Here is an 18,346-nt window from a genome sequence, read left to right on the forward strand (position 1 = left end):
TGTCTTTGATAAAGTTTTTCCTAGGCATTCAGGGTGAGTGAGTATGGTCTTAAGCTGCTTTTAGCAATATTCCAGCAATATCACGGCGAGCACCTTGATTAACATGAAAATATTCGGAAAATGTCTGTTGACGCCGAGTCCTGCAATCTATCAAAATCTGCACGGCAGTTTACGAACGGGATGTCAATTTCATTTCACAATATTGATTGGACTATGCATAGACTTGAAAGTCCAGCCAAAATATAACTCCATTATACCAGCCTAGTTCAGCAAGGGTTGAAACTGGATTTTTATAGTCAGTTAACTCCCTTCCCTCAGGAAGATGGTTTAGTTTGTACTTTAATATTAAATGATGAAACAAAGTCATCAAATATAAACGCTCGGTACTTCACCCTGCAGTATCAGACAGGTTATGTATTGCTGTAACAGAGCTCCAGATAACTGCATATTTGTGTAAAATACACAAAATAAATCACCATAACCCAGTTAAGTTTTAGTTGCTTGCGTACAAATATGCATGAAAAAACAAACTGCATTACAACACTGCATGACTCTCCTGCAGTGAATAATTGCTCAACAGTGCTTGGTCTCACATATTGTAACTTAAGCATTTACCTCTGTTAGGGCTGGGACGGGTAACTAGGTTACTCGGGTCGGGTGGGTACTGAGTAGGACGCGGGTACCCACAGGACTACCCGGAACCGTGTTTAGTCATGTGATATATTTTTTATGACATTAACAATACAATTTCATGGTTACACTTTATAAGTACAAGTCGCTAATGTTCGCATTTCTTTCTGACTGTGCACATTTCTTCTGATTTTCATATGTTTTAGTAAAGACAAAGCTTTAGTCAACTTCAGTATGTGCATGATCAGATCGTTTTATACTATAAATACTTTTTGCCAGTAAAAAACTTCCCATTTGAACATTTTGTACCTAACTTGAGACAAAGAGTGGGTACCTGGGTAGGGTCGGGTAATAGGGGGTCGGGTACCCGGGTAGTATATTGAGACTCGTCCCAGCCTTAATTGCTGTCGTAAGCTTTTGTGACACACTTGAAGCAGCATCTTAGGCAGAGTTATTTTTCAAAAAGGTCTACTCCATTAAACAAATACCCAATAGACTGGACCACAGAGAGTATCAATTCCCAATGTGACTGACAAGCAAGTAAATTTTCAGTAGCCCAAAGAACTATCTATCTGGAGCCCTGATGCAATAGTGACAAAATAAGTGACCCTGTTCAACCTTGTTGAAAAGTTGCAGTTATTTGTGATGAGGTGAGGATTATGTTGTATGTGTCAGAACAATGAAAGTGAGTCTGCGTGTCTAAGTTTGGAAGATCCAGTGTTCTAGGCGTAGTGGACTCGTGGTGCACGTGATGTCGTAGGTGGGTCGTCATCTTCATCGTCGTCATCCTCTTCATCATCTTCCTCCTCCTCCTCATCTTCATCACCGTACATAGACTAAAACAGACATAAAGTAAATAAGAGTTGACTTGAAAACAAAGCGTGTCAAGACTTTCAAACCAATCTAAATAATGACTGGTCCCTGTTTCAAAAAGCAATCCTAGCTCCTACATATTCTGTATTACAAATACAAAATAATTACAGAGAGGTTAATATTATAATGCTAGTCCAGTTAAAAAGTGCCAGTCCTGATTATCAGGTCATTTCTACATGCCACTCATGATAAAAATTGAATATCCTTGATTATGAACTAAATCTACTAAAAATATCATCCAGACCATTATCTGTCATGGTCATGTTTCTTTTCATTCCATGAAAATCGCCATATTACCGATTCTACCCACATGACCCTGAATGGTTTGTTTCTTAAAATGCTAGAATTAAACTAATTAACAAGAGGTGTATCTTGAAAACTTTAGGGATTACAGTCAAGCAACATTGTGTCGAACTTTGACATGTCAAACTTACGATTGTATCGAAGTAAAAGCTTCCCGGCATATTCCTTCTTTATTTATCATTTTTCGGTTGTGTCGAACCTCAGATAAGTCAAAGTATTTACGTAGGTCCTTAAAACTTCGACACAATGGTGTTTGACTGTATTTATTTTTTTATCTGACATAGAAATTTTGAACTGGTCCTAAGAATTTTTTCTTACAAATCATCAGAAGAAGAGGACCTCCTTGATAAAATATTCCCATCTGGTCATCTGCATGGCAGTGAAGGGTCATTTTGTATTTACAGCATTTGTGACATTTGCCGATTAGAATAAGTATGAGATGAAGTCAGTATGTGTGTCACATGTCCATCTAGTCTAGCAAAACATGACATATACTACTCAAAAGAAGTTAAGGATCAGCCGATTCTTTCATATTGGTAATCTTAATCTGTCATGGCATGAGAGATTAACTATTGTAATATGAAAGAATCAGGTGATCCTTAACTTCTTTTGAGTAGTATATATTTCTAGCAACGCCAAGCAGGTAAATGTTCTTGTAGCAACATCATTTGATCATATACTACTCGAAAAAAGGTTGAGGACCCCTAATATATTCTTTCATAATACCATAATTAATCTGTCACGGCAGGACCAGCCTTTTCCTTCATATTACCATAATTAATCTGACATGTCATTACAGGACAGATTAACTATAGTAATATGAAAGAATCGGGTGGTCCGTAACCTTTTTTTAGTAGTATACAATACAAGTGATGTGATAATATTTTCCTAGCAACTAGCCCTATCAAGGCCAAGGCTCTGCTGTTCTGTAAGTAAAGAAACAGAGCCCCAGATCCTGCACTGCAAGGTAATCGTAGCTTGGAATAATATAACTTATGCAGTGTATGAATCAATGACCTCATCGCAGTGCTAATACTTTATCTCTGGGATTTACTGATTCGATCACCTAGATTACCAACGTACAATCAGAAAATTAAATAAAACAGTTTAAATATATTCTTATTTTGTTCCATTTTTCATGGCTAGAAAATGTAAATATACAATAAAAATTATCCAAAGTTAGGAATCTGTTAACCTTAAAATTATAACTGATCAAATAGTCTCTGTCCATGGCAGCCTCCATACAGAGCACCAATCTTCCTCTGGGCACATACATACATGCTGGTGTACAACTACTTAACACTCTGCACGTTAAACACCAATAACATTTATGTTTTGCTACTAAAATGATTGACCCAAACATCTTCACAGCAAAAATATGTGTGTATAAATATATATTTCGGAAAAAATGCAAGATAATTGATTAGCAGTTATCTATAAACCATATAATAGAAAAAGTTGAATGTTTTATGGACTTCGCAAGACTTGGGTGAGCAACAGACTGCTTCACACCTAGCCTCGTGTCTCGCCTATGTACTCACTCCCCGGCTAGATGTAGAAGGTCTCCACATCATCAACCATGTCCGCCTCCTGTTTTGTCAGTACAGTGTTGTATTGATTAGCCTTTATAATTACTCGTTTATAATATTATTTTCAAAACATTGAAATAAAAATTAAATTGTGAAACATGACTTTTTAAAAAAAAATTACCTTTGAAAAATGATATCACATTAATATCGAAGTGTCAGTGGAAGCATTTCTTTGAATGACAAAGCTAAGAGTTACTTCCCTTCCCATACTGATCAACGTCCTGTACTGATAACCATTGGGTTTTGTTAGAGACAGGGCATTTTAGGGCTCACCGCATTTTTTCAGATTTTCCGGACCAAATGGTTTGTTTTAATAAAATCACAGTCACCCACACCCCCTCCCCAGAGAATATCCAGTGATCAGACTCTTTTCATACCAAACAGTTTCAACTAACCATTGTCATCAACTAACCTTAACGACCAACTAACCATTGTCATCAACTAACCTTATCGATCAACTAACCATTAAAATCAACTTTTCATAACAATCAACTTGCCATTACAATCAACTTTCCATAACAATGAACCTACCATTACAATCAACTTTCCATGACGATCAACTTACATAACGAACAACGGACAATTCCAGACATTGTTATTACAAAAACATAATACCTAGTTAAGATAAAACTCTACATGAAATACTTATACAAATATATGAAACTGTATTGGATAGACATGCAGAATTGTGTCCCTTAGCTGTCCCAAGATCTGCTGATCATGGAATTTGCATTCAAGGTTCTGTGATCCTTGATTAATAAGCAGGCTTGTTAGTTACAATAAAAAATTGTCAAGATTAATTATATTCCATTTGACATGCCTTCATTAACTGAAATGATGTTTTAAGTGACACATATTCACTCACACACAGTTCCCACTCACTCACGTAATCAGCCACTCACTCACGCAGTTCCAACTCACCCACTCACTCACGTAATCAGCCACTCACTCACGCAGTTCCCACTCACTCACTCACGTAATCAGCCACTCACTCACTCACTCACTCACTCACGTAATCAGCCACTCACTCACTCACTCACTCACTCACGTAATCAGCCACTCACTCACGCAGTTCCCACTCACTCACTCACGTAATCAGCCACTCACTCACGCAGTTCCCACTCACTCACTCACTCACGTAATCAGCCACTCACTCACGCAGTTCCCACTCACTCACTCACGTAATCAGCCACTCACTCACTCACTCACTCACTCACGTAATCAGCCACTCACTCACTCACTCACTCACTCACGTAATCAGCCACTCACTCACGCAGTTCCCACTCACTCACTCACGTAATCAGCCACTCACTCACGCAGTTCCCACTCACTCACTCACTCACGTAATCAGCCACTCACTCACGCAGTTCCCACTCACTCACTCACGTAATCAGCCACTCACTCACGCAGTTCCCACTCACTCACTCACGTAATCAGCCACTCACTCACGCAGTTCCCACTCACTCACTCACGTAATCAGCCACTCACTCACGCAGTTCCCACTCACTCACTCACCTAATCAGCCACTCACTCACGCAGTTCCCACTCACTCACTCACTCACGTAATCAGCCACTCACTCACGCAGTTCCCACTCACTCACTCACTCACGTAATCAGCCACTCACTCACGCAGTTCCCACTCACTCACTCACGTAATCAGCCACTCACTCACGCAGTTCCCACTCACTCACTCACGTAATCAGCCACTCACTCACGCAGTTCCCACTCACTCACTCACTCACGTAATCAGCCACTCACTCACGCAGTTCCCACTCACTCACTCACGTAATCAGCCACTCACTCACGCAGTTCCCACTCACTCACTCACTCACGTAATCAGCCACTCACTCACGCAGTTCCCACTCACTCACTCACGTAATCAGCCACTCACTCACGCAGTTCCCACTCACTCACTCACGTAATCAGCCACTCACTCACGCAGTTCCCACTCACTCACTCACGTAATCAGCCACTCACTCACGCAGTTCCCACTCACTCACTCACCTAATCAGCCACTCACTCACGCAGTTCCCACTCACTCACTCACTCACGTAATCAGCCACTCACTCACGCAGTTCCCACTCACTCACTCACTCACGTAATCAGCCACTCACTCACGCAGTTCCCACTCACTCACTCACGTAATCAGCCACTCACTCACGCAGTTCCCACTCACTCACTCACGTAATCAGCCACTCACTCACGCAGTTCCCACTCACTCACTCACTCACGTAATCAGCCACTCACTCACGCAGTTCCCACTCACTCACTCACGTAATCAGCCACTCACTCACGCAGTTCCCACTCACTCACTCACGTAATCAGCCACTCACTCACGCAGTTCCCACTCACTCACTCACTCACTCACGTAATCAGCCACTCACTCACGCAGTTCCCACTCACTCACTCACGTAATCAGCCACTCACTCACGCAGTTCCCACTCACTCACTCACTCACGTAATCAGCCACTCACTCACGCAGTTCCCACTCACTCACTCACGTAATCAGCCACTCACTCACGCAGTTCCCACTCACTCACTCACGTAATCAGCCACTCACTCACGCAGTTCCCACTCACTCACTCACTCACGTAATCAGCCACTCACTCACGCAGTTCCCACTCACTCACTCACGTAATCAGCCACTCACTCACGCAGTTCCCACTCACTCACTCACGTAATCAGCCACTCACTCACGCAGTTCCCACTCACTCACTCACTCACTCACGTAATCAGCCACTCACTCACGCAGTTCCCACTCACTCACTCACTCACTCACGTAATCAGCCACTCACTCACTCAGTTCCCACTCACTCACTCACGTAATCAGCCACTCACTCACGCAGTTCCCACTCACTCACTCACTCACTCACTCACGTAATCAGCCACTCACTCACCCAACAACCCAATCGCCTGCCCTGTCCCACCCTTTTTTCAAACCCCTATTTTGAGTACTGTGTACCCCCCACTGTTCAAAACATGATTGGGCCACTTACACTTGCCATGCGTACAGACTGTTGTCTGTCCGAGTATGTCGTCCCCATGGACGGCAGGGTAGCACTACCAAATGTATCTGTGCCACCGAGAGAGCTCATCGTTCCTAGCTGTCGATTTGACCCTGTTGTATCCATCAGTGCTGTTCGAAACTCCTGCAATATGGTTAGGAATAGATTACACATTGCAAGTTACATGATATACTATCTGCTGTTTGCGAAAATATCAGGCATTAGTAGCTTGCAATAGCTCAAGGTATCTGTAGCTCACCTGATACGAAGTGAAGTGAAATGAGGTTTAACGTCGCGTCCAAGATTATTGCACTTATATAGCGATGTGAATGCATGTGTGTGTGGCTGCTTGTACTAGTCTGGACTGAGCCAATTTTATAGCTAGCCCACTGAGATACCATGTCGCAGTGTAACATGAAAACCCCACTCAGACACAGTATACTGACTCTGAGCCGACTAGTCCATGTTTAAGCCCCTTAATGCCGAGCGCCAGTCAGGGTAACAACAAGTACCATCTTTTAACGTCTTTGGTATGATGCGGTCGGGGGTCCAACCCAGTCCTTCCGCTTTCCGGACAGATGCTCTGTCCACAAGACCATGAAGGCGGTCTCACTTGATACGACTTTGAAAATGTTAAGAATTTACAGTCACAAAACCAAAGGCCAAGTTTGAGCCAAATCAGTCCCTTTACATGTGAAATATGTAGAATTTTACTTGCAGCCCCATCTGCAACACAAGAAGTTCTATTTTGACACCTCGAGAAATCTCAAAATACTTAGGATCACTAGCAGCCTCCTGTTAAAACCCCAGAACACATGATCATCCTGATGTAAATCTGATCCTGCTCCTTTAACCATCAAGATTATTTAGGTCATGCACCAGGTATTTCACAACTGAGAACTTCAACCAAATTCTCCCAAAAGCATTTCCTAACATTAAGATGGAATAATTCCAACATATTTCTTAAGTGTTTTTTTTAATACATGTGCTTACCTCAACATCAGAAAACTCATCTATCATGGCAACATTTTCAAAACACTTTGCGAGATTCTCCAAGGCACGTGCGTGAAATGTCATCTCGATGTTCAGGAAATCTGTCAAAACTTTCTAAAAATAAAAGAAATAAAAAGCATTTATGCCAAGACAATTTATACATTAGTTTTCAGATAAGCCTATATTATCATTTTTCTCGGAAATACATAATACAAACTGTCACAGAACAGAATTTGTGACCAATGTTTAAGCAATGCAGCAGGCCCGGCCAATTTATTCCCTTGCCTCGCATGGCCAGGTGATTTTGAAGAACACTTGATAAAACCAAATAGGTCCATGCTGTGATAGCTATCGGTACTGCTCTCTATCAATGATTTTCATATTGACGTGTAGCTACTCAGAGCTATGGACTGTTCCTTAGATTCCAGATTCAATAAATATATAAATGAGGAGAGCTACTGGAATAATTCAAGCTTATTTTGAATTTACAGGGACACATTGAATCAGACGAGGGTCATCCCCCAAGACAGAGCAGGTTCATGGAACTGTGGCCGACTTCATATAGTTCTTTTATTGCACGTACGGCTGAAGGACCTACCTTTAAATCAGTGACCTTCTCCTTTTCAAATCTGTCCATCTCGTCTTCAAGGGCGCGGCTGTAGATGGAGGCATCCTGACTCGCCCGCTGCACCTCGGTCTCGGCCTGGTGGACAACAGAATGGTGTGTTTAACAGGGGGAGGGGAACCAGAGTAGCTCACACCGCTCAAGTCTCCATAATGATATAACATTTATACTATAAGTTTTCATATAATAATTAGATCCACAGCAAGGGCTTTTATAAATGTTACACAATGATAACTTACAAAAGCCCTTGCTGTGGATCTATTGGTACTTATTATTTGAAAACTTAGTATAAATTTTATATCATAATACCTCATAAAACATTGCTAGTATATTTGATGAAACATTTACAGATGTTAAGCAAGTTAAGAAATCATTCTGCAAAAGTGACAATTTTTAATATGTTCCTATTTCCTTTGAAAGGACACCAGACCCCGCATTTCACCAGGTGTCATTCCAGACACCTGGTTCCGTGGCCCACAGGTGTCATTCCAGTCTCCAGCCTGCATCTCCACAGGTGTTGGTCAAGACACCTAGCTATGCACCCTAAAGGTGTCTGTCCAGATTCCAGCCTTGCACCTCCAGACCTCCAGCAGGTGCTTGTATACTGTGCAACTCACCCTTGTCTTGAGAGGGTTAAGGAAGGCAACTGATATATCAAACATTTTTGTTTCAGTAAAGGCTTATGTTGTTTACATGTTTTGTCATTTATTCTTATCCCATGTAAATATAATCGGATCTTGTCACCCGATATGCGACTTGAGTGATGAACAAGCACGGTGCGACTGCCCTGGTACAGGTGAAAATCAGTTTGTAAGCAGTCGTGTAGTCAGTAAAATATTCCACAAACAGACTAATAAATATCACTTGGGGCTTTCTTCCCCCTTGGGGATTCCTGGTTAGAATATGTCCCCAACAATCTATGTTGGTTGAAAGAGGCGAGCAAATGGATTGGCTAGTCAGACTCAGGGACTTATTGTGAATCATTTGCTTACAATATCAATCACTGGATTGTCTGGCCTAATTATTTACAACTTGCCATCATGTAACTGGGCTTTTGCTGAGTGCAGCAGTAAACAACAAAACAAACCCACAAAAAATCCACAATGACATTTAAACTCCTCACTCACGCTAATGTTTAAAACACAGCTTGATGAACCCTCTCAAATTATCACAATGGCAATTTCCCGTTCCTGGTAACACAACTTTAACGGAACAACTTCCAAACTATTTCCATGAAGGATACAATCTGGTGCCGATCTCCAGGGTTCTTCTGTCGCACTTTGTCTAGCTTCTGTCTCGTCTGCCTCTCCTTCTTTAAGGCCGAAATCTCCCGCTTGACAGTTGCCTAGCAACAGAAAAAAGATGGCTGACTGAATACTGTTTTCATCTGTTTGAAGCATTTTTATAACTGTATGAGGATGTCTCACAAATGAATTTCACAAACCACTGATACACTGTTAGTGTTAACATCAGATTTTCTGCTAAAGTCGGACTGATGCAGTCCTCTATATTTCCCATGGCTTGTTTCACAAAGCATAAGTGAATGTCAAGGTATGGCATCTCAGCGCGGAGATACTGGGACTTCTGGGTAATCCCGGTGATGCCTACCTTCATCTGCTTACACCGGCCGCCATATTGCATCATGGGTTGGAGCACCTTCGCCTCCATTCGGTGGACCTACAACACGAGTACAACTGTTTACTAGACATGCTACATTCCTGCCGGAGTGTGTTGGTTGCTTGTTGTTTAGCGATGCACTCAACAACATTCCAGCCGAATGACGTCTGTAAATAACAGAGTCTGGACCAGACAATCCAGTGACTGACATCATGAGTATTGATTTATTTGAATCTGACCATCCTATCCTGTTACCCGCTTCTTTTCAACAAGCGTGGGTTGCTAAAGACCAATTCTAACCTGGATCTTCACAGGGGGGCCCTGCTGGATATGTGATATGGGTCACGATATGATTGTGGGGGGTCGGGTGGTGTGGTGGGGGATTGCTCACAACATTATACATGTCACATGAACAATAGTGTTGATTTACTCCAGGGAGAACCAAGTTAATCATCTTCACTATCTTCAAAACTTCAATTTTCAGTATCAATTACAAGTTTCTCAAGACCTTGGCAGAATTAAGGTGAAATGGGGTCCAACGTTGTGTCCAAGATTATTGCATTATATAGCGACATGCATGCATGTGGGTGTGTGGCTGCCTATTTATAGTGCTAGCACACTGAGATACCATGCAACAGTTTAACATGAATACCAAACTCAGACACAGTATACTGACTCCGAGCTGACCAGCCCCTTAATGCCAAGCGCCAGACAGGGTAACAACAAGTACCATCTTTTAACGTCTTTTGGTATAACGTGGCCGGGGATCAAACCCCAGACCTTCCGCTCTTTGGGCGGACACTCTACCATTAGGCCACGGACCAAGTCCTTGTTACCATGGTTACCTCAGAGTTCTTGTAGTCTTGTATAGTGGAGTAGTTTTCAGCAAAGTGACTGAGGGCTTTCTTGGATGAACTGTTGAGTCGTTCTCCATCTGCGTAGTTTTTGATGTGACCAGCCAGGACGTCACCTGTAGAACAAACACCACTGGATCCTCATGATCTGAGTTGAACCTGATTGATGAACTGTTGACAGATTATACTGTACAAGGAACTTTCACACACAATATCTGCTCATCATTCAACATTCAGCAAGTCACATTCTCTCACGATATCTGCATAAGTGACATTCACACACACACACACAATATCTGCTCATCATTTTACACACATTTACTCACTGAAAGGTTAAGCTTCAAGGTCAAGATCAATTAAGTATAATACATTTGTCCTATTCCCTACATCTGATTATTTACCTACATTAAATCTACTATCAGTTTAGATTTGATGTATCAAATCTACCTGAATCTTTGCCCTGTGAGTTAGAACAGAATGCTGGTCAAAAGAGGAGACTTAATGATCGGTGAGATTCACTGATTGAAGTTATTTATACCTTGATGGCAGGGACCGACCATTGCTAATAATCACAATCACTGGATTGTCTGGTCCAGACTAACTCATTTATAGGACACCATCATGTATATATAGCTGGAATATTGCTGAGTGCTGAGTCAAACAAAGAAACAAACAAACATAAATGACTGTCCAGTTACCCCACCTTTATTCCTCAGTCGAGCGTTTTTTCGTGTGATTGACCCGATGGTTTCGCAGATGAGCCCGAAGTTCTTCTCCACACTTCCCACGCGGGCCAAACAGAACTTGGACTGCTTCTCACTGAAAGGTCAAGGTCAGACAGGTCATTGAAGGTCATGGTTGTCAGATCTTTGATAAGCTCAATCTTAACAACTGATTCATTTTCAACACTGTTCTTTTGTAAAATTTCTAAATATTTAACTGTGGTTAGTCAATCCTTCTTAATAATCTGTACTAACAAGCCAATAAATATTGTCATATAATACTCAAAATAAGTTAAGGATCACCCAATTCTTTCATATCCACTAGTTAATCTGTCATGTCAGACTATTTCTGCATATAACTACAGTTACTCTGCCACTTCTTTAGTGTAGTATAGATAGTGTTACAATGTAGGCCTCTGACTGTTAGAAAAAATGGACTCGAGTACTCATGTCTAAAATCGGACCAGGACTTAAATACCTGATTTCAATGGAAATATGCTACACAATCAACAATTTGTTTTGTTTCTCAGCATTATCTCAAAATGTATTGAGACGCAGGTCTCTTCGATGTCTGCAATACATGTCTTAGAAAAGTGAAGATGGGAGTTATGTCCCCTGGCCAAGGACTCGAGTTCCTCCATACCTTCCCCATGCTAGAGTACTTAGGTCACATATACAAGGTTGAGGATGAGGAGTACTGTTAGATGTTACAGGCATTTTACTGAGTACATTAAGTCTAGAACAACTGATACAACACTGAAACTGACAACAATATTAAATACATTGAGAACATTTTACATAAAAAGATAAATATACATAACAGTATGAACATGAACGGACAATGTGAAACATCTGGTCTACAATGAAGTCTTTGATGGGCATTTAGAAGTGGGAAGAACATGAATACTTGACACCTTTTATGGATAGCAACTTCTTTTTATTCTTTGTCAGAAGCTTTCAGAGTCACTTCCTGCTCCTTCATCAGGTTAATACTGACAGTATTCCCCTAATGAAGGAGCAGGGAGTAGCTCTGAATGTATTCACCTGGTCTACAATACCAGAAATCTAAACACAATGCCTCTTATCTCGTAGGCTGTTTCTCTTACTATACTTGATTGATGCATCTGTCAACCTAACATTTCACAAACATGGAATCAGCTCTGACAATACACCTAAAATTTCCTCTCATTCTTATTTCAGTAATAAAAAATAACGAAATGGTCAGTTGGCAAAGATAAGCCCTCTTTTACTTTATTTCAACTGATTGAAAATATTTAACAATAATATTAGCAGAATATTATTTTGTTGTATATTTTTATAAATTTTTCATTGTTATATCATCCATGAAATGTTTGATTATTTGAAAATAAACCTGCACACAAGTAACAAAAATTATCAATTTACAGCATCCAATCTGCAAGCTCTGAAATAGAGTTCATTTGGAATCCAGTCGATCTTTGACAAGATATAACACGATAATGGCGTGAATTTCTTTCACCAGTTGAGTTAATGTTAGTGTGTCAGATTTGCAAATAAAAACTGTACAGAACATAGTAGTGATGTACATTACATTGTTATACAAATATCTCTACATCATAAATCATCTATCCCCTCAAACCGACAATGAGTTCATGCAAGACAGTGTGTCATATGTGTATGGTTCTTTCAAATTTGTCAACAGCATACACTACTGAAAAACGTTAGGACCACCAGTTCTTTCATGTCATGACAGATTGACTAAGTGAGTGAGTATGGTTTTACGCCGCTTTTAGCAATATTCCAGCAATATCACGGCAGGGGACACCGGAAATGGGCTTCACACATTGTACCCATGTCGGGAATCGAACCCGGGTCTTCAGCGTGACGAGCGAACACTTTAACCACTAGGCTACCCGATCGCCCCCAGATTGACTAAGATATATGAAGGAATTGGGTGATCCTTAGCTCTTTTGAGTAGTATATAATTTGACATTTTCCATGGGTACACATACACAGACAGGATCCTCACAGTTAGCAAGGGCGGACCCAGCATTTTGAAAAGGGAGGGGTCCAATAACAAAATCCTCCCTCAGTGGGGTGGGGGATGTGGGGTGGGGGGTGGTGGGTGGAGGGGTCCAATAACAAAATCCTCACTCAGTGGGGTGGGGGGTGGTGGGTGGAGGGGTCCAATAACAAAATCCTGTCTCAGAGGGGTGGGGGATGGTGGGTGGAGGGGTCGAATAACAAAATCCTTTCTCAGTGGGGTGGGGGATGGTGGGTGGGGGGGGTCGAATAACAAAATCCTCTCTCAGTGGGGTGGGGGATGGTGGGTGGAGGGGTCCAATAACAAAATCCTCTCTCAGAGGGGTGGGGGATGGTGGGTGGAGGGGTCGAATAACAATATCCTCTCTCAGTGGGGGTGGGGGATGGTGGGTGGAGGGGTCAATAACAATATCCTCTCTCAGTGGGGAGGGGGATGGTGGGTGGAGGGGTCAATAACAATATCCTCCCTCAGTGGGGTGGGGGATGGTGGGTGGAGGGGTCCAATAACAAAATCCTCCCTCAGTGGGGTGGGGGATGGTGGGTGGAGGGGTCCAATAACAAAATCCTCACTCAGTGGGGTGGGGGGTGGTGGGTGGAGGGGTCCAATAACAAAATCCTCCCTCAGTGGGGTGGGGGATGGTGGGTGGAGGGGTCGAATAACAAAATCCTCCCTCAGTGGGGTGGGGGATGGTGGGTGGAGGGGTCCAATAACAAAATCCTTTCTCAGAGGGGTGGGGGATGGTGGGTGGAGGGGTCGAATAACAATATCCTCTCTCAGTGGGGATGGTGATGTAGGTTTGTCTACAACAGACTACATTTGGTTTTCAACAGGATCCTGACCCCCTGGACCCCTTCTCTGGATCCGCCTATGGTTAGTAAAGGGACACACAGGTTGTTGCCGGGTATACACAAAGAGATAAAAATCACAAAAAGCCACACAGTTTCTCTGGATTACTGATTTACGGTTCCACAAATATGGAACATGAAACAAAATACTTTCTTTTTTAAGTTATAACTTTACCCAAAATTGCAATAAATGTAAAGTGATAAAAATTATTTGAATGGATCGTGGAAAATGCTGGATGGTAGACAGTCGCGGACATATCGTCTACGAGACGGCCCCACCATGATCGATGGCGGAAAAAATGCTAGATGGTAGACAGACGCAGACATAACATATACAAGACGGCCCCACCATGATCAATGGAGGAAAGTACAATGTCCATCAAGGGCCATTACACAGTTTGAACCAAATCCAAAATAGCTAGTTGATGGTTGAGTTTGATTTCAGTCAAGCGATGTCAAGTAAACAAATCAATGAGCCATGAGAAACACAACTGTGGCGTACAACATGGAGGGTAGAAAGCAGCTTGAGGTGCAGCTCCATGCAGGGTTAGTTGACATCAGTTAGGCAGGGAATACTGGTTACCATAGATACCACTGTACAGGGGGGGATCTGGGTGGAGGGGGCAGTTCTATGCATCTGAAGGCATTATCAACCTGGATGCAAGTCTGGGATGTTTCCTTTGGTGAAACCCACCAGCGCCAGTATGGTGTGGACAAACCTAACAATGTTTCTTGCATGCCAAAGGGACATAACTCTACATGGCAAATTGTAGTGCATTAGACGAAAGGGCCACCAGTGCCCTCTTAATTTCACATTTAAAAGAGCAACTTTCTCACAAAGTCTGCGAACCATATCTGCTGCGTTACCAACCTACATCATTACTAGAACATTGATTAGGTGGAAACAGTGTGCCATCATGAACTGTTTGCAATATTCCAGCTATATGACGGAGGTCTGTAAATAATCGAGTCTGGACCAGACAATCCAGTGATTGATATCATGAGCATCGATCCACGCAATTGGGATACGGTGACATGCATCTACCAAGTCAGCGAGCCTGACCACCCGATCCCGTCAGTCACCTTTTACGACAAGCTTGGGTTGCTGAAGACCTATTCTACCCCGGATCTTCACGAGTGTATCATGAACTGACAGCTGCTTGCTGTCAACAACGTGTAGTCCAAGCTTGACTGTTTACAGGTCGAGCTGTACTATTGCTGGGTGGTGTAAAACAACATTCACTCACTCACACTGTAAATGCACCATAACATCCTTTTATATATATTCAGTGAGTACTATGATTTTAACGCCGCTTTTAGCAATATGACAGCAGGGGACACACTAAATGAATGGGCTTCACACATTGTACCCATGTGGTGAATCAAACTCAGATTATCCTCGCGACGAGCGGCTATCCACTAGGCTATCCCACTGCAGTAGTTGCATCGTATGTTTTAGATCTATGCCACAATCTCATCAAAAACATGTAAAACTTTCAACATTTCTTTGGGAGAACTCACTCTTTTCCCTTCTCCGGGTTAACAGAAATATAACAGTTATTCTTTTCTTCAAAAAGAACCTTTAAACTTATACAGCTGAAAAACATATCAATTTCATATCAATGTTAAGGCAGAAATTCTGCAAAATAAAAGACCCTGAAACAAAGAAATTTAACAAAAATATCTGTTATCATGATTATCATTATTGACCATGCTGCAATATTTCATAACCAGCTGATTCATTACGCATACTCTGAAAAATTGTTTAAGGAAAAATTCACACTATTGAGAAATGTGTAACCAGACAAAATTGAAATATAATGATCATGTGATTGGTTGGCCTCTACAGTTTTGATACATAGCACCCAAATCTAATTCAAAAGGCTCCATTAAAATCATAATCAATTCATATCTCCAACCTTTTTTCTAAAAGAAATTCTTCAGGGAGGCACCGGATAAGTTTAATAGATCAGTACCCATGTGCACAAAGCAACCTTAGCGTTACGATATGTCTTAGTCAGTGTTTAAGTATGGGAGTTAAGATTGCTAAGATTGCTTTGCGTGGGTCTTGATTATAACGTGACTGAGCCCTCTGGTCTGACAAGAACTTATGAAGTGTTGCAACATGGCATAGTGAGACAATATCCATTAAAGTGCATCATACAACATTGACATTAGACGTGCCCTGAACCAGGTATAGTGTACACAATAATGCATACTCACAGCATCTGTCTGTAAACCACAAAGTGAATGTAGGACCATTAGTGGAACATGAATCGTATTGTGAGAACACATTGAAAAAGAGAAACAGTACTTTCACTGAACCATGTACAATATCACACAGATATGTCAGTAATGTAATGTTATTGAAAACATATCTATCCAAAACAAGCATACATGAAAACTACAGATAGGACACGATCAAGCTAAATTCTACAATGAAAAAGTCTTATGCCATTATCACCATATATGAAGCATTCCGGCCCTTACCAAGTTGTTGGCAAGGTAAAATGAGATCTAATGTCACATTTATGTGTGCACAATCCAAATAAAGTATGCATTGTAATTATTAAAACCTGCTACATTGTCAATAGAGACTGCAACAAACCGGGTGCATGTGCACTCGAATTGTTGTGGTCTGTGTGATGATTTTGTGTGCTTGGTTCCACTGAAAATGTGAGTGAGTGAGTTGGGTTTAACAGAGCTTTTAACAGTATTCCAGTTATGTCACAGCGTGTCAGCTTAATGTGGGAGGAAAGCCCGAAGTGATGCAGGTCTCAGACGTTTACCACTTCGGTGAAGCCCATGAGCATGAGTATGGTGCTGACAAACCTAGAAACATAATCAGGGCGAACCGGGATTCGAACCCACAATCATAGGTTTCTGGCTTGCCCAAGGGACGCAACTCTGCACAGCAAATCGCGGCGCCTTAGATGACTTGGCCAACCGTGCCCCCTGAAAATGTGACATTTCAATCATTAAAATGCACACTTAATAGGAATTGTGTCTTGTTTGTAACTGGCGTGGCTAGTTCTATGTAAAGTGTGTGCATATTCCATAGTTTGAGTGCTCTACTGGCTTTCTTTGGGAGGGAGGGGGTGAAAATCAGGTTTCTTTTATTTATTTACATTGCAATATAAATTAAAAAGTAGATCTGTAAGCCCCACAAAGCACTCATGAAGACCTAGAACACTATCCCTTTTTGTATAGAATTTCACATTGTATTTATTTCTCATCCTGTTGCAATTCCAGAAACAGTTTCTCTCTATATATGTAGTTATATGTTGCAACAGTGTAACCACACACATTTGTTATCACCTACTCGTTGAGTTGTATGACTTGATATTCCCCTCACTATATCACAAATACATATATGTCCTATATAACTATCATTTTAATGTATTCAAAGGACTAATTACCACATCTGTAAAATATTCACATAATTATTTTTTTCTACATAACTCAAATAAAGCATCACAACCATCACTCGATGCCGTGTCGAATTTCAATCTGATTTTTGACAGCTTAGTTCGGACAAACAACATGTTTCTACATGCGATTTGAACACCGGTCATCAGCTGGTACATAAATGACATAGTTTACATTAGTTACCAACCGAAACCACCTTCTGTATCTCGATAAAACAACATGATACGACGTAATCCTAAAAATAAACTTACCTGGCACTAACTTCGTTCGCATTACGGCTCATTATGTCCTAACGGGTGAATTAATACCGCGATCAAGTCCAAGTCCCCTGTCTGTCAAATGCGAATTCCTGACACAACATATAAGACTCCTCAAACAAGAAACATTTAGAGTTACCTCCCTTTGGTGGTCTAGCAACGCGGCTCGTTTTTCTGTGTGGCTACGCCCATTTTGTACACATGATTCAAACATATTGAACCCGAGATACATCTGGAAAAGTATTCCTTACGCAAGGTACATACTGTAAAAAATGGAGACAACGGGTTTTTTCAGCACATTTTCTGCATTTTTAATTCATAAATTTCTAAAACTGACATAGGACTTATCATATTTTGCTGACATCCTCGCCATTTAATATAACTTTTTTTCATCCCCAAAATACATGTGACATAATTTTATAGAACACACGCTTAATAAATTACCAGTCCTGAAAACGTTCAAATTAGTAACAAATTTATTTGAAAAGACTAGAAAACGGCCGTTTCTTTCTTAGCGCTAAGTTTGCAAACGTGAGGCTGTAGGACGTCCCGTGCTGAAGCCATTACGCGATATGATGTCA

The 18,346-nt window shown here is 41.4% G+C and overlaps 1 protein-coding gene across 1 annotated transcript; it reads right to left on the bottom strand.

The window, feature by feature from the left end:
* Positions 1 to 631: 631 nt before the first annotated feature.
* Positions 632 to 17,856, bottom strand: LOC139452543 (CBY1-interacting BAR domain-containing protein 1-A-like). Its single transcript, XM_071234061.1, has 11 exons — positions 17,760 to 17,856; positions 16,299 to 16,311; positions 11,193 to 11,308; positions 10,481 to 10,605; positions 9,627 to 9,695; positions 9,262 to 9,363; positions 8,636 to 8,641; positions 7,992 to 8,096; positions 7,394 to 7,507; positions 6,392 to 6,544; positions 632 to 1,466 (listed from the first exon to the last, which is right to left on the bottom strand). The coding sequence occupies exons 1-11, from the start codon at positions 17,779 to 17,781 to the stop codon at positions 1,353 to 1,355; spliced, it is 939 nt and encodes a 312-aa protein (XP_071090162.1). The 5' UTR covers positions 17,782 to 17,856; the 3' UTR covers positions 632 to 1,352.
* Positions 17,857 to 18,346: the final 490 nt, after the last annotated feature.

Source organism: Haliotis cracherodii, unplaced genomic scaffold (assembly GCF_022045235.1).
Source record: "Haliotis cracherodii isolate W230 unplaced genomic scaffold, xgHalCrac1.p SCAF_10, whole genome shotgun sequence".
In the NCBI taxonomy this organism is placed as follows: domain Eukaryota; kingdom Metazoa; phylum Mollusca; class Gastropoda; order Lepetellida; family Haliotidae; genus Haliotis; species Haliotis cracherodii.